Source organism: Taeniopygia guttata, chromosome 3 (assembly GCF_048771995.1).
Source record: "Taeniopygia guttata chromosome 3, bTaeGut7.mat, whole genome shotgun sequence".
Classification (NCBI taxonomy): Eukaryota; Metazoa; Chordata; class Aves; order Passeriformes; family Estrildidae; genus Taeniopygia; species Taeniopygia guttata.
The window spans coordinates 96496265-96517694 of NC_133027.1; the positions used below are offsets into that span (position 1 = coordinate 96496265).

General features: G+C 53.3%; 2 protein-coding genes across 4 annotated transcripts in view; both read left to right on the plus strand.

The window, feature by feature from the left end:
• The first annotated feature begins 73 nt into the window (after nt 1-73).
• On the plus strand, nt 74-4681 carry LOC100221933 (heme-binding protein 1). 2 transcript variants are annotated; one of them, XM_030268930.4, is made up of 5 exons: nt 74-297; nt 394-479; nt 3060-3201; nt 3346-3529; nt 3678-4681. In XM_030268930.4, the coding sequence occupies exons 1-5, from the start codon at nt 138-140 to the stop codon at nt 3850-3852; spliced, it is 747 nt and encodes a 248-aa protein (XP_030124790.2). In that variant the 5' UTR covers nt 74-137; the 3' UTR covers nt 3853-4681. The 2 variants fall into 2 exon arrangements, with proteins under 2 accessions (XP_030124790.2, XP_072783568.1); XM_072927467.1 differs by lacking the exons at nt 74-297; nt 394-479 and adding an exon at nt 490-2699.
• A 1983-nt stretch (nt 4682-6664) lies between these two features.
• The window catches only part of PTK7 (protein tyrosine kinase 7 (inactive)), a 34882-nt gene continuing 20116 nt past the window's right edge, over nt 6665-21430 (plus strand). The window contains exon 1 of one of the 2 annotated variants that reach the window (XM_030268917.4): nt 6665-6845. In XM_030268917.4, the coding sequence (XP_030124777.2) occupies nt 6797-6845 (49 nt within the window). In that variant the 5' untranslated portion in view covers nt 6665-6796. The remainder of the gene's footprint in view (nt 6846-21430) is intronic. The other variant, XM_030268918.4, reaches the window with a different exon arrangement.

The window sequence follows — 21430 nt, forward strand, 5'->3', positions numbered from 1 at the left end:
GGAGCGGGCGCCGCCTGCCGGGGGACAGCGCCGCGCGGTCCGCCGGAGCGGCAGGGGGCGCTCTCCGCCGCGCGGGGCTGGGCTGGGCTGTGCTGTGCCGCCCCGGGGCGGGCACCGTTCCGCGCCCGGCGGACGCGATGGCGCGGATCACGCTGGAGGACTTGGAGCAGCTGGGCGAGGAGCCCGCGGCCGCCGAGGGGGATGGCAGCGGCAGCGAGGACGACCAGGAGGGGGAGGGACGGCTGTTCGCCCACTGGGAGGCCGTGGCCAGCACGCACAGAGTGAGCCTGCCCCCAGGTGAGCGCCGAGCCTGCCGGGGCTGCGATGGCACGGACCGGGACTCCTGCGCTGCGGCCGGGGCGAGCCTCGTCTCTCGTGTGCTTTGCCTTGCAGACATGGCAGGCCCGATCGCGCAGATGGCCCGGCACAGGCACGCTCGCGAGCCCGTGCCCTACGTGTCCCTCTCGGAGCACGGGAAGGTGAGGCCCGACTCTCACCCGGCTTCTCCCCCGCTGCCCGCCCGCGGTGGGGCTGCCTCGGGTGCTGCCGCCCGTCCGGGCCTTTGGAAGAGCCTGTTCCTGGCAGGGAAGGAGCCTCGTGTCGGCAGGCACACACCGGCCTCGCCGGGGCTCCTGCGGCGCCGCGGCCGGGATGGCACCTCTGGATCGGTGCAGTATTCTGCCGCTCCTGCACCTCCTCCTGTGTAGAGTAATGGCAATGCTCAGCTTCCCGGCCTTTAGGATAAAATTGGACAAGTCGTGCTGCTTTCTCTGGTCTTCTGACTTCCAGCTCCCTCCTTTACCAGCCTGTCCTCTTGCTGGGGTGGGCGCATCTAAGAAAGTGAACTTTCAGTTCAGAGCCTGCTCCCTGCCGTTCTCCAAACACCTTGTTGCATAGCTCTAAGTCCTGCTGGCTTTGCGTTTGTGCTGGTTACGTTGGCTGGTTGAGCTGGAGAATTCAGCTGGCACAAGATGTGTCTGTGACCCTGGCTGTCACATGAGAGTATGTGTAGTTATTTGTCTCACCCACCAATCCAAACATGGTATATTTTGCTTGAAGATCTTCTCTTTGTGCTGGTTATTTTGCACATTTACTTTCATCTCTTGCACATAAGGGTGCTTCTGTGCTTTGAGAAATAACTGCTTGTCAGACTGGTTCTTATGTCTCTGCAGGCTTAGCTGGGCTTTCTACCAAGAAGACATCTGTCAATTGTCCTCTGTATGAGAAGTGGTTAACCAATTTCTTCTGGGCTGAGATCCAGCACTCCCTGTAAAACATGTCTGAGCATGTGGCTTGTGCAGCTTGGAACTGGGGCTTCACCACACTCCCTCTTTCCTTGTTCTGTGTCCCAGGGACTTAATTTGGCCTTTTCTCCTCCTGTGTCAGTCCCAGGCAGGAATGGGGCCCCAAGACTTGGTGGGAACTGAAGAGCTTTTGTTGTTGTTGGCATCCCATCTGTGCCTGAGGAGGATTCTTGGAGTGTGAGGCTGAGTGAGAAGAGCCACTGCCTTACATCAGCGCTGAGGGGACTTTGGAGCTGGGGCTCTTAGGGACACATTTGCCAGGCTCAGGCAGATCAGTAGGTGAGCTATCCTGAGCTATTGGTGCTACAAGCCCTCATCCTCTTGGAGGCAAGTGAATTATTATGGCACCTACAGCATTGTGCCCTGTCAGCACTCAGGCCCCAGCTCAGTCAGGGCTCAGTTCCCCAGCTCACATTGCAGGGACCTGTTGCTACTGCATCTGCATGAAGCATCTTCCGTATTTCTTCTGGACAAATGTCATCCAGAGTGGTGGTGTTTAGTGGAAGGACCAGGCTGTGGCACAGCCAGATGCTGTGACTTCACTGGGTTGATTTGTTTATTGCAGGTGGTATGGCAGATGAGAGTTGCAGATAGAGTAGAAGGATTGGTGATTTCCTTGCTTGGAAAATGCTCTTGTTCTGCTCTGCTTTGCTTGGTGGGACAATGGCAGGCATGGCCCCAGCTAGAGGGTGAATGCCCACAGTGTTTTGGGGCGCTCTTCTTACTGGCATCCCACTGATGCACACAAGCAGGCCTGCTGCCGTCCTTCTGCCTTTGGTTTGGCTTTCAAGGTAGACAACTGATTTGGGTGGAGGCCCAGGGAGGCTGCACCCTGCTGTTGTCACAGTTTCCTCACTCCATCACTGCTGGCACAGCTATGGAAACAAGAAGTTTGGGAAGATGCCTTGAGCTCCGTGGGACAAGGTTGTCTTGTGACCACTCTGATCTGGATGAGGAACAAGCTGAGAGGACAGGTGCTGGCTACAATTTCCCAGTGCCTGTTTAGGTTACCTGTGGTCACAGGCATGCCATGAGCTTACCTATGAACATACCCAAATGCAATTTCCCCATTCCCCTTGCCCCTGCTTCTGTGTCAGGTTTGTCCAGAATGCTGGACATTCTGAGTTGGAAATAGAGATGGCACAAAATTCCACAGCTGGGTTCATGTCTCCCTCCTGTCACTTCTTAGTATGGGAGAAGGATCTGAGGAGTTTTATTCCAGTCTTTGCAACTTTTCTGGGTGCTAGAGCTCTTCTGCCAGATTTTCCCTTCTAATGGGTAGGGATGTTTCTGTTATCCTCTGTGCATGCAGTGCTCCGGGGAAAAGGCACTGCATCTGAGAACAACATCAGCCTTACTGGAGGCCTTTGGGTGCCTGGAATCAGGAACATCCTTGTGAGTAGGCCGGACCGAAGAGGAACTGAAAGTCCTGTGCCCCTTGCTGAGGATGTGCTGCATTCCTTGTGCATGCCAGGAGCCTCCAGACCCCCTTGCACCCTGTCCCTTGTCTGTGCCTTTCCTTTTGCTGACTTCTGCTGACCTTTGCCCAGTGCTCATAAGTATCCTTGTCTGAGGTGTGATGCCAGTTCCCCTCACCTTCTTTGTCCTGTTCTGCCAACCACTGCCTAGCAGGGGCTCTCCTTTTGGCAGGCTCATGTCTCCCCGCTTCTTGCCTGTCAGTGTTGGTTTTCCACCCAGCTGCTGCAGTGTTGTCAGTGTGCTCGGCTCTGACTTGGCTTGTCTGGCCTGTTTCAGTGCGAAGAAGCGGCCTACGAGGAGCGGCGGTACCCAGCTGGGAAGTGGGCCTGTGTCACCATGGGGGAGCCCATGTATGAGCAGAGCATCTCCATGAGCTTCATGAAGCTCATGCGCTACATCTGCAAAGAGAACTCTGTAGGTGTGTGCAGGCAGGGGCTGGAGGGGCTGGCAGACTGCACACAGGGAAGGGCTTTGCCACTGTCCATCTGGAGTGGGGAGGAGGGCTGCTCTGCTGCTGCTGCTGCTAACACACCTGTCTCACTGCCTGCCTACCTCTTTCCAGGTTGCCATCTGGGCATGACAGTCCCAGTGCTCAACGAAATCCACCTGACCAAGGAGGGGACTGAGCTGGAGCGTGAGGTCCTAACTGCCTATTATCTCCCAGGAGTGTTCCAGGAAAACCCCCCTGTTCCCACGGACCCTGAAATCCACATCATTGAGAGGGCACCGCTCCGAGTTATAACCAGGTGACCCCAGCATCAGAGGTGTTTTCTCAGCTCAGCAGAGATGTACAAACTCCCTGCATGGCTGCAGTGGTTCGTTAGGCAGAGGGATGGGAGCTCTGGCTGTGTGAATGTGCAGGCTTTGTTGCTTATGCTGTTCCCTTTGCTGCAGGGTTTTCTATGGGATGACCACTGAGGAGACAATTCTGCGGGAGATCAGTCTCTTCTGGGAGCTCTTGGGCTCCACAGACATGGTGCTGCAGGGAACCTACATCGTGGCTTCTTACGAAAATCCCAGCGTCCCTCAGCGCCGCAACGAGATCTGGTTCATCTGCCGGGCCGAGTGAGACACCGCAAGCCAGCATGAGACTGGACCCGGTGTAGATGGCAGTTCTGACCCAAAGGAGACGGAGCACAAACCCACCCACTATTCACCCACACAAGGAGAGACTAAGAGACTCTGGGGTGGGTTTCCAGCCTGCCCTGCAAGGGTCCTGCCAGGGGAAATCCTGCCTGCTCTGTGCTTCACCTGTTCCCACAGCCGAGTCTGGAGCTGGCACCAAAGATGGCCTCTAGAGCAAGCTCTTGATGGGAAGCACGTGGTGGGGGCTCATTAAGGCAGTAACCGTGTGGGCTTGTGTGATGTGCTAGCCTGACCTGCACTGGGCTTGCAGAGCTGTGCCAGGGAGGCTAGTGGGTCCAGTGGTGGACAGCATCACAAGGTGATGGTGTTTAGAAGGCGAATGATTGTGTACAATATGTGGGGCTCAGTGTGGCCTTTGGCCTGCTTCCTGTGAGAATGGCTGACTGTCCTAACAGAGCCTCTGAAATGCTGCTACAGAGACAGTTGGGTTGAAAGGGGAAAAGGGCTTCAATTCAGGTGCGAATCCTGAATGTTTCCTGCTGAGTGATTCTCTTTGGACTGTTGGGTGCCTCCCTGGCTCACCATTCCTCAGCCAGGACTAGGGCGCTGGCAGCCTTTGTCCATCTCTTGTGGGTGCTATTTTGCAGACCTGCTGTGAGCTGAGAGGGGTAGGTCCAGAGAGCAGCAGGAGCAGCACCACTGTGTGTTGTGTTGTGCGTCAATTAGTGATTCACATCCATGAATACCATCATGCCATGCTTTCCTGGGGGAAGCTGGCAGTGCCAACAGTAAATAAACCCAGCTCAAACCACTGCAGCTACTGATGGTGGGGATGGAGGGCAGCTGGGTTGGCTTGGGAAGAGCCTTGGTGTCTCCTCCCTGGAGATGCTCCAGGCTGCAAAGCTGTGGCTCTAATTAGCCCAGGTTACAGCTTCTAGGTTCAGCCAAGCATACCCTCTGCATTACTGCACAGGCTGCTTCTGTTGCTGCTGCAAGAACTGTGGGCACACTCCCCTGCAGGTAAGGTGGTTTGTCTGCTGGATGGTGTCTGCCTCATTTTTCCCTGGTGCAGAAGTTGGAACTGTGGCTGTACTCCATATGGGCACCTGATCTTTTGGGGTGAGAATTCAAATGCAACTGCACATCATGCTGGTTGGCTGCAGAAACTGGTGCACTCCTGCAGAGATGTGCTTAACAGGCTTGGTGTGGAGAGACTTTTAACTACTTCTGACACAGTTCCTAATGAGTTTTCTTGTGCTGTATGCCTTGCTGCCTGCCACTGTTGCTCAAACTCCAGCTCTGGCCCTTTGTCCCTATGCTGCAGCTAGGGGGTAGGAATGGCTGGAAGGCCTGGCCCTCTCTGTGGTCTCACTGCCTGGCAGCACAGTTGTTTTCTGCCACTCCTTTCTCCAGTCAGGTGCTGCTTACTGTCCTCTCCAGGCTGGCTTGCCTTCTGGCTGTGGGGAGCCTGGATGCCCAGCCTGTAGGTATGGGGAGAGTGGGGCTGAGCATGATACACCCTTTTCTGCAAGGGAGGTTGAGGCAGAGTCTGGGTGAGCACAGCAAGGACAGACTGTGGTTTCCTGAAGACCTTGTGATACAGTTCTTGTTCCTGGAGCACTAAAGACAATAATGAAGCCAGGAGATGCAGTCAGAGCCTGCAGCACTGAGGGCTAATGTGGCAAGTGCTCTTCAGAGAATGGATCAGCAGTGCTTAGCTCACCTTCCCACCTGGGGAAAGAGAAGCAATTCCCTGAAGCTGGGGTTGGGTGGCTCAGTATCACTGGGAGAGCAAAGTCTGCCAGTATGTGTGGGACAGAGACCCTTTCTCTTATCAGCTGCTTTGCTTGCCCTGAGCTTGCAGGTGGAAGTAAAACTTCCTTTCTAGAGGGTGTTGAATAGGCTACCACTTCCTCTGAGGCTGCTTGGTCCCCATCCAAAACCAGAACAGCTTTTGGTGGCAAGAGGTGGTGGCTTTCCTGTGAGAGGGGACTGGTTTGTGGTTACTGGCCAAGTTCCACAGCTGCATGCCCTGTGAGAGCAGCTCTGTGGTCTCCCAGGACGTGGTAATGGTGGGGGCTTCTGATGCAGCACCAGGCTGGCGCTGCCACACAGGGCAGCAAGCACACTCCAATCCTGTACCACAGGTTTTGCTGACTAAAGGCTCCAGCATCCTCTGTGATGGATCCAGCAGTGCTCAGGGCCATGTCTGATGGCGAGTCTTTCACACAGTACTAAAACCAGTATTTTGGAGGCTGAACAAACCGGCTGGAAAGCTGGTGTTCAGGGTGACAACTGCCAAAGCCGGTGGTGCAGGGCTGGAGCAGGTTCCAACCAGAGGCACTGGATCGGGCAGAGAGGCTCCAGTCTGTGCCATCAAGATGGCCCGACCAGCTCTTTGCTGCTGTGCCTCAGCTGGGTCCTGCAGAGGAGCAGCCAGCGTGCTGTGCATTGGGACTGTGTGTCCAGCCCTCTGCCTATAGCAGGGTGCAAAGCTCCTGGCTCCTCGGTACCTTCACAGGGTCTGTCACAGCGGTACAGACCGGGATCTTCTGCCATCAGTTTAACAAACACCCGGCTACAAGGAGCCCTGGGCGGCAGGGGAGCTGCGTCGCCTCCTCGCTGCTCGGGGCACTCCGGGGGCGCTGGCAGGAGCCGGGGGGGTTCGCAGGAGCTCGGCGGGACCCTCCCCGCGCCCCGTGCCGGCGGGGCTCTGCGGGGGATGGCGCCAGCGAGCCCTGAGCTTCGAGCACCGCGACGGAGGCACGGGGGGCCGAGCCGGGCGCTGCCTGGGGTACCCCACTCCTGCCGACCCCGCCCGGTTTCCGGTGACCGCCCCTCCTCCGGAACCCCTCCCGGCGGCGGCGGGCGGGGCGGCGGCGGCATGGCTGGGGTCCGGCGGGCACGCTGACCGGCGCGGGGAAAGGATGGCGGCGGTGCGGAGGATGGCGGCGGTGCGGGCGCTGCTGGTGCTGGGTGAGTGCGGGCCGGGACAGCCACCGCAGCCTCCCCCGCGCAGGGGACGCGGGTCCCGGCGGCGGGGCGGGGGCGGCGGAGCTTCGCGCCTCCCCTCGAGTCCACGGCTGGGCCGCGCTGGGGCCGGCGGGCGGGGGTCCACGGCCGGCCTCGGTCGTGCCGCCGTGTCCGGGGCCAAGCTCCGGCGGTCCGCGCCCCCCCCGGCTTCCCGTGAGCCCGGGGCGATGGGGCCCGCTCGTCCCGCCGGAGTCGGGCGCGGAGCGGGGGCTGCGTGCGGCCCCATCTGTTCCCCCCGGCCGGCCGCGCCCCCGCCCCGCGCAGCCCCGCTGGGCTGCGGGAGCCGCCGGGGCGCCTCGCCCGGCTCTCCTTCCCCGGCGTGCGCCGGCTCGCCCGCTCCGAACGGGGAGCGTCATGCCGACATCCACAGGGATGCAAATACGCCAGACATTTGCCGTCTGGGAGACGGCGAACAGGCGCCCCCAGAGCAGCGCGCACCGGGGTGGGCTCCCGGAGACCCCTTGGCTCCGACCTGCGCCCCTCCGGCCCCGTGGGCAGGGCTGACACCGGGAAGGCTGCGCGGAGCAGTGCGTGGTTTTTCCTGTGAATTCTGGTCAGATCAGAACCCGGAGGAAAAACAGGGCGCGCGGTGAGTTGCCACCCATGGAGATGGACCTCTCGGCCGCGGAGGGGTTTTGTCCCTTGCTGAGCGCATCTGGAAGCGCCCTCTGCCCCGCCCGCCGTGCCACCCTCCTGCCCGTCCCGAGCTCCGCGGCCCCTTGGTTTTTCTGGCTGCTGCTTTTCACAGTGTTCAACTCGCCTTCTCTCGCTCCGCTCCGTGGTGTTTCTCCCCACTGGCCTCCTAGCACCGTTTTCCTTGTCTGAGGAACCCGAGGTCTTGGCTATGCTTGAGTGAAAGCCACAGGGGCTGTGAGCTGTCTTCCAGCCCGGCTTTGAAGGGTCCCACGGCTGCCCCATGCCACATCACCTTGTTTCTTCACTTAGGAGCCCTGGCAGTAGCTGTTTGCAGTCCCTTCTGTCTCAACGTGCACAGTTGTAGAGTTTGCGTAGCAGTTTCTGCTATAAAAATCAAAAGCAATATTGGCTTAGCACCTGGGTGGAATATTGCCTCTGAGAGAAAGATATCTGCAGCGCTGCTGCCGTCCATATCTGGAGCCGTGGCTGAGCCCTGCTGCCAGGAGGCAAGTATTGTCCAATTTACAGCTGATAAGCACGAAAAGCAGCACTTACTTAGCTGATTAGCACCGTGATTGCCATCCGCCTTGGCAGCCTTCTGGGAAGGCTGTTTCTGGCGGGGGAGTGCGTGCTTAACCTGGGCTCTGGTTTGAAGTTGAGTGCCAGGAGGCCACCACTGGCAGCTGGGATGTGCAAACCTGCCTGTGAGGACTGTGTGCTGCCTTTCCTGCCACTCTGCAGTTGCTGGAATTTCTGTACTGCTTCAATCACGTATGCTCCCCCTTGTTTCTCTTGCTGAGCAGGATCACATCCTACAGCACTGGGGGCAACATGCAGCTGTCCAGCTCACAGACACTGCAAAAAATCTTAGGCACCATCAGTATAGCCAAAAAGTGCGGTTTGATGTCTAGCTTTTGCAGCCTGGTGGTAAGTTTTGTAGGCTGCAGGGCATTGTCTCTCTGCCTGTGGATGGTGTTTGGAAAGAGCACTGGAGAAAGACCTGGAAGGTGTGGAGTATCCATGGCTGACGAGGTCTTTGCCATGTATGTGTTCCAGAACTGTTTGGTGCCTGGACTGCTCCCTCTTCCTCCACTTCATTGTTCAGTGAAGCTGTGATCTTTCTGGCCGTGGCACTGCAGCATGCCAGATGTGTGCTGACTTCTGCTGGAACATGTGGTTGAAATGCTAGCAGAGGAAATATTTGCTGAGTCAACTTTCCTTTAAAGGAAAAAAAAAAAACCAAAAACACCAAAACCAAAAGGTCTATTTTGTTCTGGAAATGCCTCCATGTCCTGTGTTGAGCTGTGTGTTTCTGTATGGCAGTGCTTTTCTCATGCTTCCTAGCAAGCCTGATCTTAAAGAAGAAAATTCATGAAAACAGGAATGATCTGATCCCCCTTGGGACTTGGCTGTGTTCAGACAGTGCTCTGGGCAGGCTGGAACCTCCAAGTGGCAGCAACTTCAAAGGCATGGCAACTCCGTGGTCATGGCCATAGGCACTTCTTTGTCTGCACAGTGGGCTCCAGAGCCATTGGGAACTGGCACTGGTCAGGGGGCTGTCGTGTTTAACGATTCCTTAAAGATGTGTTCTGAGCTCTTAATTGACCTGGAATGAGACCATCTTCTAAAGGCAGATGGGCAGATGTGTAAACTGCAGCAAGCACCTGTGTTTAGTTGCGTGCTGGGTGATGCATGTTCTTGCTGATTGGGAGCGTGTTTCCTCCCAGTCTGCTGAATCCCTCTTGTTCAAGGGAGGTGGGGGGATGGCAGCTCACATCTGCTAATAGCTCAGATGGTAGGTCTCACCCTGTTTGGCCCAAGGCTGGTTTATGCTGCATCCAAGCAGATAGGCAGAGAAGGCAGGTTGCACTTCCTCTAAAGGCCATGGAGCCCAAAGGGAATGGAGGGAAGAAGGTAGGAAAGGGTAGGAAGAGAAGAGCCTCACCTTGAGGCAATGGACAAGAACATAAGGGCTAGTTTGGCTGTGATAAGGCACTTCAAAAAGATCTGAAGGCTGTGGGGTCTGGTTACAGGTATTTACTAGAGGATCTTTACACTAATATTTTTCTTGCGTTCATTTCAATTCATGTGCTATTTAAGTTGCAGAGATCAAAGCTATATTCCAGCAAGCACACGTGGACTAAAGTAAATAGCAGGACCTAGTACACCTCTTCCCAGTGAATAAACACTCTTTCCTCTCTGAACATTTTCAAGCATACCTCTCAGGCCTGGAATGCAAAATATTTCACATTAGCAGTGGGTGTTTCCACTGCTTTCGATATTTGGGAACTTGGAACAAATGCTTATTTAGAAGTGGACAGACCTGGGTACAAACGTGCTCTTTGTGAAGGCAGTTGCCGCTGTGGTGTTTGGAGGGAAATTCCCCTGAGATTGGAGGACATGCAATTGTTTGTCCAGACCCCAAGGAACAGTTCTCATTCTCCTAACGTACAGTGTCGGTCTCAGGGGCTGGGACAGGCAGCTCTTTGGAGGGCAGTGACACTAGCATGATGCTTGGCAGACGCACAGGAATATTCTTCTTGATGAGGTTTAAGGTGCACAGGGTGTTAGCTTTGCGTTTGGTGGGGTTTGCAAAGGCTGTGAACCAGCACAGTGGATTTTGCTGTGTAAGGGAAAGAGGCAGCCCTACCTTTGGCATGGCAGTACCTGCTGCAGAAAGCTGGTAGTGTCTGAGGTGGGAGAAGGGCAACTGTAGTGTCTTCTTCCTTTATAGAAATCAACTGTGTCTGTGAGAAGAGGAGGAAGAGAGATGGAGAAATGATAATTTGACAGTTGGTAACATGTTGTTTCCTGGGCTCAGTGTGTTTCAACATGGCAGAGGTGCCAAAGTGGGTGGCCTGATTCCATGTCTTGCTCCTTGTCTGGAAGATATTGGGAGCTCTGGCATCCCAGAGCTACTTAAAAATACTTTGAGTCTGTTGGAAGAGCAGATGTTGTATTGCACAGAGGGGTTAAAGGGCTGTGCTGTGCCTGTGGCATACCTTGTGTGCTGCCTTGCCTGAAAAAAAGCAATCACACTGCTGGACACAGAAGGATTTGTTCTCTGGGGGAGACTTGATGAGGAAGGGGTGGGAATGCTGTACGTTTTCAGGCTTTTCATGTGGCTGCTGCTAGAGCGGTGGCCATTCCCTGGCCTTTGTCATGGTTTGGAGGCTCTGCACATGGTTCATGTTTCTCCTGATATCCATATGAGCTTTCAGCAGTTCAGAAACGCTGGGCTCTGGTTTTAGGGAGGCTGTTCAGAGGGAGTCAGAGGGAGTTGCTAGTAAGGTGAGGGGCGCTGGAGTCTTCTAGAAACTTTTTTGCTTGCTTCCTAATGCTGACACTGCTGAACCACAGCATATGGAAGCAAGAACACAGATTTTTGATTCTGGAGGATGTGTGTTTGATTCTGGAGGATGTGTGTTCAGAGTCCTGCGCTTCCACCTCCTTCATCCTACCAGACCCTGTCAGGATCTGCTGTGATGTGTTGATGAGATGTCAGCTTTCTCCTTTGTCGTGCCTATCACAGTGGCTGCTTTCCTGCACTGCTGTTGGGTGTTAGAGGAAGGAACAGTGTCAGGTCACCTCTGAAGTCACACAGGACCAGCAAATCCACCTTTGCAGTGCAATGGGAACTGCTGACTTTGCCATTTGGTTTGGAGTGGACAGCTGGTGTGTCTAAAAAAGGACCAGACTGAAGGAAGGATCATCTTTGTGGAGAAGACCATCTCCTGTTTCAGTCTTCCTGTGCCTTCTGAATATATCACTATGCAAGCAGGAAGGAAAAGAGGCTTGCAAGGCATGTGCATGTAGGTTGGTTTGGGAGCTAGACCAGAATCTTGCTTTGCAGGAGGCACACAGGTGTCTGTAATCTCAGGGAGGGAGGAACACGAAGAACAGTTGTTCAGGGTCTCTTCTGGAAGAGGGTGAAGAAGAGTGAAGGCTAATTGTAGTGAAGCTCCTGTCAGCTCTTGAGGTTGGAGGTATATTCAGTGTTTTAAGCAACTGCAGCTCTCCAGGTTCAGCCTCTGGATCCAGGTGCTGCTTAAATAGAGGCTTAATAGGTTTGTCCAGCATTTCCTATTGCCTCTGCCTTATTTGGCACAGGACAACACAGTGAGGATGAACCCATGCCACCCAGTCAAGGCAAGGACTCCATTTCTGGTCATTCCTTTGTTCCAGGGAAATAGTTGGCAGTAAGCACTGTTCTGTGTTTACCTGGATCTCCTTTTAATCTGTGCAGCTCTTGATGAGTAGCTGTGGAAGACCTTCAAGCCAAAACACTAGTGGTCTTTGTTTCAAAGCATCAATTTGTGTTGGCAGCCAGGTCTGCAATGCATGTGCTTTTCATTGACTGCTGCTTCGGCTCAGTTTCTCACTCTTGCCAGCTCTTTTTTTAAACTTAATACAGAAATGTTTTTCCTGAGCTTAAAAGGCTGACCTGTACAGTACTTCTAGTCTTAACTTAAGCCTTGTCTTTCTCAGGGAAGCAGTCTCTGTCTGGTCACAGAATAGAGTGCTTACCTCTGCTTTGAGAGATGACTAATACACAGTGTCTGATCAGCACAGAGAGTGGCAAGGGGGGGGGCACTTCAGAGTGGTTTGCAAGTTTCTGAAAGCCTGATCTGTGTGCCTGGGATGAGCAGTTTCGGTGTGCCTGCTCAGCTCTGACTTTTCCCAAGCTTGCTTGTCTTAGCAGCTTGGGAAAGTTGATGGGTGGGCGCTATTTTGATACTCTTTACAGTCTGTTACTGCCTGGGGCTGCTCCTTTTATTTGATCAGCTTTCAAGAATCCATCCTCTATTCTCTGATTTTGACCTTCTGAAATTGTTCTGCAAGGGCCTCTTTTGAGAATGCATGCTAATCCTTAAAAATTGTAAGTGCCATCCAGGCAAGGCCCGTGTTGTAATTAAGATATTTCTGCTGGTAGTGAACAGATGAATGCTGAGGTGTTCAGGTGCCTCCAAGAGCAGACTGAAAACTGTCCGTGTCCAACTGCAGAATTTGGGATGAGCAGTGAGGAGCACTTGTGAATGCCTGTCTCCCTGCACGGGGGTGTGCACAGGTTATGTGCCAGGAGAAGAGGCATGGCTGGTTTTAGGTGATGATTCCTCCTGTGAGATGGTGCTTGCCAACGGGATACCAATGGCGTGTCTCCTCCTTGTCAAATTGTCTGACTTGAATGGAGCAAGCAGGGATTTTGGCACCTGTGAACTGGAGCATGCACAGGGCCCCTGAGCGTGCACGAATTGAATTCACCACTGTCAGGTGGTCTGCACCTCTGGGAGGTTGGGATGGCTTGGATTGATGGTCGTATTGTGCGGGATGATGAATGAAGAAAACTGATACGAGCAGATTCCTGTCTGGAAGGTGGTGTGACACATTTGATTTCAGGGCATGAACCTTCCTTCTCTGGAAAACAAGGTGTTGTGTGCTGGGAGAAAGCAATGACGTAGGGTTGTCATTGCTGGGAAGTCTGTGCTGGGACCCGGTGCGGAAGGGGGCTGGGGTTTAAGTGAGTGAGGATGACAAGGCTCTTTGTATTTCAGCCCCTGGTTGACCTGTGTTCAGCTCCTAGGTGACTTCTGTCCTGTAAGACAGCAGTGTCCGTGGGCGCTGTGCTTAGACCTGGGTGCTAATGCCCAAGATGTTTGTAGCTCTAAGACACAAGGCTTTGTAACTTCCTCTCCTGTGATGCTGTTGTGAAATGAAATTTGCCCCAGCAGCAGGATTTTACATTTTGATGCAGCTCAGGCCACTCTGAAGAGCAATCAAGACTGCGCACTCCTTCTGTCAATTAGGGCAGACCGGCAGGTTGGCTCTGTCCTCTGTCACTAGGGAAGAAAGCCCGATGGGTCTGTCCCCAGAGCCATGGCATGTGGAGGCCAAGTCCCACTCTGGCTGCAGAGGGGAGGCTCTTGTGCCTCTGGGCAGCTCTGGGGGGCTGTCCTTACTGAGAGTGATCTTGGCACAAGATAGGCACGGTATTGCTTAAGACCTGCTATAAATGCTCTCCTCCTTGCAGTTGCTCATTGGCTTCTTTGGGAGCACAAAGGAAGCCTTTGATTCAAACCATACAGTGGCTGTCCAAATGGTTAAGGGCAGGACAAGCTGCTGCTTGCAAGTGCCTTTATTGCTCCATTGCAGCGTGCCTTGGTGTGTGCCCTGGATCTGCTGGGGCAGCCTGGCACTCCCGTGGCACAGAGCTGCTCCATGCTGCTGGGTCTCTTGAGGTCACTGGCAGTGCCTGGATTGCTGGGAAGCACTAACTGGAGAAAAGATTATGGATTTTGTCTTTCCTAGCAAAGACGAGACAAGATAGAATAAATAAAGCCAGGCAGTCTTGTAGGATGCCACAAAGGGCAGTGCATCCAGTTCTCCTTAACTATTCATGGGAGCATAGATAGGTTTGTGCTGCTGAGGTCAAGATATGCAGTTGCCTTTGCAGAGGGACCGACATCAAAAGTCTCTTTCAGCAGTTGCAAGAATTGTACAAATTGTCTTGGACAAAAAAACCCCAAAGCTTCTCATGAGTTACTTGATGTTCTTTCTTTCTATGCATCCATATGGCCCACTGTAAACACTGTGAACCTGGCACACATCTGAGCACCTGGCAGGAGCTATGAGACTGGCCAGTGCCTGGGTTGAGACTCCTTCTGTGGCAGCGAGGTCTTGTTCTGTGATCATTCTTTCCTCCAGCTAGGGTCAAGCAGTTCTTTGTCCACCATATTCCAAGCAAAAGCTGAGCAGCAAAGGCAACACATCTGATTTTTTTTTCCTCTTCTGAGTTAACTCCTGCTGGCTCTCCCTGCATGTTGTGTGTGCGCTTGCAGCTTTCCAATGTGTAAGAGCTACTTGTTGGGCCCTCGCCAGCACTGACCCTCCTGCCTCTGTCCTGTCTCTGTCTTGCTGCCTTTTCCTGGCTCAAGTGCAACTGTTTCTTTTCCAGTTGTGCCTCCTATCTCCACCTCTTCCTGATTCCTCTTCTGTATCCAGACCTGCCATGGCATGCCGCACGCCCCCTTCTCAGACTTTGCTGTTGCTTGGTTTCTCTCCAGTGCCTGCCTCTGGGCACTGCTGTTTTCCCAGGTGTGGCTGTGGCTTCTTCCTGCCATCTTGAGATTGCCTTTGTCTCCGTGAGCCTCCAGTTCACAGCAGGTGATGAGAAATCAGAGCAGAGCTGGGGCAGGGCTGCTGAGATGTTCAGGTGGTCCTTAGAAATCATGAGACTTTCTGGATATGGATTCTTCCACTCAGCTGAAGAAAAGTCTCAAAGCCATGTGGCCTGAAGCAGAAAACATTAATCTGAATGGTTAACATTTTGGCAAGGAAATAACAAAAGACTGTCATCCTGGGCATCCTTCACCATCATGTTTAGTTTCTGTGGCCTTGCTGGGATTTTGGCCTGCCTCTCACTGGCTGGAGATGCATTCCTGCAGACATAGGCCTGCCATGGGTTTGATGGAGCAATCCATTACACCTGGGTTGCTGAGTGGCCACACTGAGCAGCCAGGGAGCTGCAGGTATCTCAGCACAGCTTTGTGCTCTCCAGGACCTGGTTATGCGCTTCCTTGGCATTTGGTTGCTTAGGGTGTCCAGGTACTCTTTGTACTGGTGGTTTTGTGACTGTCCAGTAAGAGCTATTTGTTCTCCAGATGTATTGGAAATCAGCTTTTCTGCTGCAACAGAGAAAAGCACTTACATTTCAAGGAGATCTGGTTAGTATGAATTTCTGCCTCAGTGAGACTGTCATAGCCAAGCTTTTCTTTAATTTGACATGGGGGCTTTGCATTAGATTTATCTGTAGCAAACATTCTGCCTAGGTATTGATTAGTAAAATATTCCAGAAAGTGCCCTGCTGCACAGTCTTCCCACTCAGGGACTTTTTTCCATTTTTAGCTGAGATAATGTAGCAATGTCTCATAGAGAAGCTACCTCTTAATTAATATTGCATGAGCAGAAGCAGTATTAGCTTCTCCATCTGCTTTCCTATTTTTGTGGCTTTTAATATAGATTCATAAATGGCTTTAATGAAAATAAACAAGGAACTGTTCTTTTCTGTGCCCTCTGCTTTCAGAGGTGATACTGCAGGTCCAGCCTCCCTGGTGATGTTTTCCCAGGAGGTAAGTCATGGACAACAGTGCTTCCCTGCACAATCATAAGTTATGATTGTGAAATGGGGCTGATCTTCAGCTTTCTAGCAATGGAGAGAGGAGGATCTAGGATAAATCTGCAGACCTGTAGGGCATAGCTGGAGGCAGCTATGGGGAGTTGTGGATGGTGCTTTATAGCCAGAAAGAAGCCAGTGCCACACAGATGTAAAATGGACGTGCAGTGCACAGCAGGGAGTGTTTATGTGCAAGTGTTCCTGAAACACTCGTGAGGGTTGGCACAGAAATCCCATGAATCCAGCAGGAAGCCCAGTCCATCCTCCTGAAGCTTCAGAGGCAGCCAGAGGTCAAGACCCAACCTTGCAGAGCCCATATAAATAAAAGAGGCACCAATGCAGGTAATGGAGTGAGGCCTATTTCAGGTGTCTCCTCAGTGCCTTTTCACAACAGTTTTTAATTTGCAGCACTATGGTGGCTGCTAGAAAAAGTGATTGCCTCTCCTGGGCACTTCAAAGGTAAAAACAAGCAGGTTTTTACCTTTGGTGAACCAAATGGTGAAGCAGAGTGCTCCAGAGATTTGCCTTGAGCAAGACCCACAATGCAGCTGTGCTCTGTGGGGAGCCCAGCAGTAGGATTGCCTTGATGTAGTGTTGTCTGGTGGCATTTCCCAGCCTCCATGACTTCTCCTTGTTCCTGGGAAGGCAGAGTGGCTGGGTGCATGCTTGTGGGTGAGCTATACAGAGGCAGCAGCAGGAAGGAGTACGCAGCTGAATCCCTGCAGCAGTTGCCAGAGCATGGGTGTCATTTTCAAGACTATGGCATTGGATGAACCATTTCTCCCATGAGCTGTAAGCTGTCTGGAAAGCTTGGCCAGCTGGATCTTCATGGCAAATCCATCTGAGTCTTTACAGGCATATAACTAAGGGAAACTTAGCTGTAAATATACTGACATGACCTGGAGAGAGATTTAAAATATTTATCCTAGAGCAGAGCTTGGGATATAAATAAGCTCCCTGTCTGTTTCCCTGCACGCAAGGCTCAGAAGTGCAGCTGTCCCTTTGTCCCCAGCTCGCAGAGTCTTGTTTGGGACCAGCAAGTTGCTTATGGGTGGGCTTGAGGTCCATGCTGATGGTGTAAACGTGGAGCTGTCAGGAAAATGGAGAGGGTATTTACAGTAGTGTAGATGGGAATTTTCGCCTGCAACTTCTGTCCCTTCGTTGCTCCTACAGCTGCTGGCTCTGCTCTGTAGCTCTCAGGGTGTTTGTGGAGTTTGCTGGTGAGCCATGTCTTGGGGTGTGCTGGGTAATGCTGTAACCCTCTCACTTGGCCCCCTGAGCAAGCAAGATTTGCAAGATGTCCAGACAAGCATACCCAAAGGGAAGCACAGATTTGGGTGGTACTGGAGATGTTTTCTTCCTTCCAGTGGGTTTGGTGTCAGCACACGGAGAAACAGCTCACTCAGGCACTTTGAGTGGCAAATAAGCTTTGTTCTCCAGCAAACAGTGCTGGGAGGGCAAGGAGGGCTTGCTGGCAGGAGTGCTCCCTGCCCAGTGCAGCCTTGGTGACCTCGCTGCGTGGAGAGGAGCTGGCTCTGAGCAGCAGCTCTGTCTCCAGTGGTGTGTTTGCTTGCAGGCCTCATGCATGCTGCTCCTCTTTGCTCTGCTTCCCTTGCCCTGGCCTCTTCCCACCCCCACGTCCTTTTGTCTTTACAGCCTGAGCTTCCATTCTCTGGAGCAGCTGGCTGGGGCTCCTGTTTGCTGCAGGGAAGTGCCAGACAGTTTTTTATGGAGCTTCTTCTGGTTTTTCCCGGCGTCTGGAACGGTGTTTCAGCTGGAACGGGAATAACACAGAGCCCTGGCCAGGCGGTCCATCCACACACACACACACACATACACACACACACACACACAGTGTTCTTATGGGGGAATCCCTCTTGGCTGGACTTGGGATGGCAGGAACAACATCAGCCTTTGGCCCTCAGCCTGAGTGCAAGGATGTGAAGATGGATTGGCAAGAGCTGGTGTAACACCTGGAGATGCTGGCCCCAGCTGCCGTGGGATGAGCTCTCAGCCACACAGACCCTCACTGCCACTGGGCCTTGCCTCCAGCCCCGGGGCAAGGAGTGATGAGGCAGCCTTGTCACAGCTCTTCCTGGCTGGCAGGACCCTCCTGCCTGTTCAACACTGCCTGGGCTCTCCTCTGCCAACAGCAGTTTTGCTTAGTAAAGACATTTTCATTCTCACATGGCCCATGCTTAAATAGTGGGGGAAGCATGTGGCTCATCCTGGTTCCACTTGGCATCTTTCTACTGTCTTTCCTTTAGTGGGAGAAAAGTGCAGTGCCTCTGCTGTGCTGGCCAGAGAGCTTAGCCTTCAGATCACTGTGCCTCCTGCCAGCAGCAAACATCAGGTGTTTATGAGGGAAGCAGGGAATTGCTCAAGGGCTCAGAGCAAGCCTGGCAGAGTTGGTTGGCAAGACCGGTGGGTGCAGCAAGTCTGTCAGTGGTGCTGAGTCGCCTTTGAAACATTTGTGTTTCTCACTGGGGCTTGGCAGTGCAGCTGGCAGTGTCTGCTCAGGAACCCTTGGCTGATGCCCCACTGAAGATGGTTTCATTGAGCCAGCAGGATTCCCAGCTCCTGTGTTGGGCTTGAAGCCTCCTGTCTCACTTGTTCCTCTGTCTCTTTATCTGCTCCAAAGATGTTGACCTGGGAGTCCCATGACCACCACTCTCTATGATGCCCAGCAAGCAGGCATGGGCCCACTTACTCAGCCAAAGCTTCCTTTTCCACTTTCCCCAAGTTCCAGGGGCTGAGTGGTGCTGCCAGCACCAGCTGTGCCCTGAGTGTTTGTGCAGGAGAAGTGGTGATCTGGCTGCTGTGTCTGCCCTTTCCCAGCTCCACCGCAGTGCTGCACTCATGGCTTGGGCTGGTTCTCTGTGCTGGCTGCTCAGGGTATCTGGACTTAGGGGCCTGGGACCACACAGTGTCCTGAAAGAATGGCATTCTTTCCCTGGTGCAGTGTCCTGTGGAGATGCCCGTGCCCCCTCTTGCAGCAGGTGCCAGGAGCACAGGTGCAGCAGAGCATGGCTCAGAGCAGTGTCAATGTGCTCCCAGGGCAGACGGGCAGCTCCTGCAGCTCCAAGTCCAGTTGTTCTGGTTCAGCAGCCCCAGCAGTTTCAGGGAGCCAAGGAGCTTGGCTACCACGGGGAGCTCTCTGTCTTGCTCCAGCTTTTTTGTGTTTGAGCGAGGTGCTGAAATGTTGGGAGAAACTGTGGCGCAGAGCTCAGCTCTCAGTTCAGCCCAGACATGTTCTCCATAAGGACCACTAGCAAATCTCACAGCCTAGGGGACAAACTGTGCAACATGCTGTCTGTCCCACAAGATCAGGTCAGCCTGCAGTGGGGTGTTGGTTTACAGCAGCTGTGCTTGGCTTGGGAATGAGTAGGAACCTCCCGAAATACTCCCATTGCTCTGTGGCTGCAGAGTAGCACTTGTTTGCTGTTCTTGTTCATTGCCAGAGTAGCACCTAGTTCTTCCCTTACTCCCCACCTACCTGTCCCTGCTTTCAGAGGGTATCATGGCATTCTGCTGCTTTGGATTGGCTGCTGCCTGGCTTTGGGCACACAGGAAGGCAGTCTCTGCTCACTGCTGGTGTAAAAATGAAGCAGGGAGCTCCTATGGCAGAGTTAGGAAACTGAGCTTGGGATGGTCTTGGTCCTGGAAGCAAGCCTGTGGGATGTGTGGCTGGGGAGAGAACTGGGGTTCAGAGGGTCTGGACTGGGGAATTAGGAAGGGCAGCATGAGGAACAGAGGCAGGGAAGCCCCAGACTAGTTTGAACTGGGCAAGTGAGTGAGGTCAGTGCCAGGGTAGCCTCGCTATCCTGACACGTGCTGACAGCTGTCAAGGGTCTGCAGCTGGTTTCCTGGGCTCAGTGTCCTTGAGCTGAGCCTTTTTGTCAGTTCTAATGGCCTTTTCTGCTGCAACACATCTGTGAGCAGTACCTGCCTGCCTTGGAATGGGGCTGTGTGCAGCAGAGGCTGCCCTGCTGTGTGTGGCAGTGAGCTCTTCCCAGGTCCCAGCTGTACCCCAGCACATCACTGGCAGTGCTGCCTTAGCATTTGCTCCAGCAATTGATTCAGTATTCAAACACCAGTGGCTTTGTTCTAGTTTCTTCTGATAACTGCTCAGAAACTGGGCTTGGCTGTTCCCATATGTGAGATCCTGGGCCTGGAAGGGTAGGGATACCCCACAGCTTGCAGCCTCTCTGAACAGTTTTTGGGAAGCTAGTGGAAATTGTGCTAAGTGGATGCTGCTTTATCCTTTTTGTTTGTTTGTTTTTTGTTTTGTTTTTTGGTTTTGGTGGTGTTTTTTTGGGTTTGGTTGGGGTTTGTTTTGGTTTTGGTGTGGTTTTTTTCCAATTCTAAAGCTATGTTTGAAGGGCAGAATTAGTTTCTTAATGTTTGCTTGGTTGTGCTCCACACAGAAAGCAGTAGAGAGAGGTGCTGTGGGCCACCTGGAGTGAGCTCAGCGGTGGTGTGCAGGCATCATGTCTCTTGCAAATCTGGAGGGAACTGCCACAGAGGCAGAGGTTCAGTGGCCATCTGAGCAGACCCACACTCTCACAGCAGAGCTGGTGGATCCAGCTGTGTGATACAATCGTAGGGGCAAATAGATGATGTTTTCCCAAGTTCCAAATCATCCAGATCCACCACAGTATGAGCTGCAGCTCCTAAGTACTGGTCCAGTTTCTCCTACCTCATGAAGCCAAAGCCAGTCTAGCAGAGCATTTCTTGGAAGTGCTGCTTTGTGCCCATGATTGCTTTCCTGGGTGCAGAGTGAGTTTTTGATTTTACTTTAACTGGAGTGGGAAAATATGTCGTTTTAAAAACCTTATATGATGAGTGCCCAAAGACTTTCCAGATGTTGTGCTGCTTGCTGTGTTCAGAGCTCCTTGCCTGAATCAAACCATTTCCATCTGGCCTGGTGGGTTATTGCAAGTCTACCCATCTGAGAGGCTTTCTCAACTGGAACCTCTGGCATGGAGGAACACACTGGCTGGAAATAATTTGGAGATGCAAATATCTCTGGGTGTTTGGCTTGGCTGCTGTTCCTGCAGTATCTGCTAAGCAGTGGAAGAGGCTGTGTGTGGAGCAGGCATGCTCCCAGCAGCTGCTTTTTGTGGCTGTAGGGGCCAGCCCAGGAGGCAGGGGGGGTTGCTAGCGTTTACTGAGCATTCATGATTTTCCTTGCTTGCTTCTATGGTTTCAGCTGGTGCAAGTGAGCCTGCTGGCTCTGTGCTTGTGACCAGGAGGGGAGGAAAAGCTGACCCATGTGTCGTTCCCTGTTCTGGCATGCCAAAAATCTGCTTTTATACGAGCATGTTCATAATAAGCTGTGCCAGGAAACACATGGCTTGCTGGAGACATGAATGGGAGGTCTGTATGGGGCCCTCTGCTCTCTGAGAGCCTCGCAGGGACAAAGAGCAGATGCTGGTGTGCTTTGCTTGCTCTGTGGCAGTCGGTGTCCTGTGGGCTGCAGAGGATGGGGAGCAGAAGATGGGATCAAAGTACGAAGTGCTTGGCTGATCCAGTGGTGGCAGAGAGGACAGGACAGGAGGCCAGGTGAGTGGTTTTACTGCCTGCTGCTCTTTGTGGCTCTCCAGGTCTGGAGAGGGCTGGCTTGCTGCTCTGGAGATGTGGCTGTTTGCAGTGAAGGCTGGGTTGGAAGGAGCCCAGGCACTGCAGGCAAGCAAAGTCCTGCTAATAGCTTAGGATGACA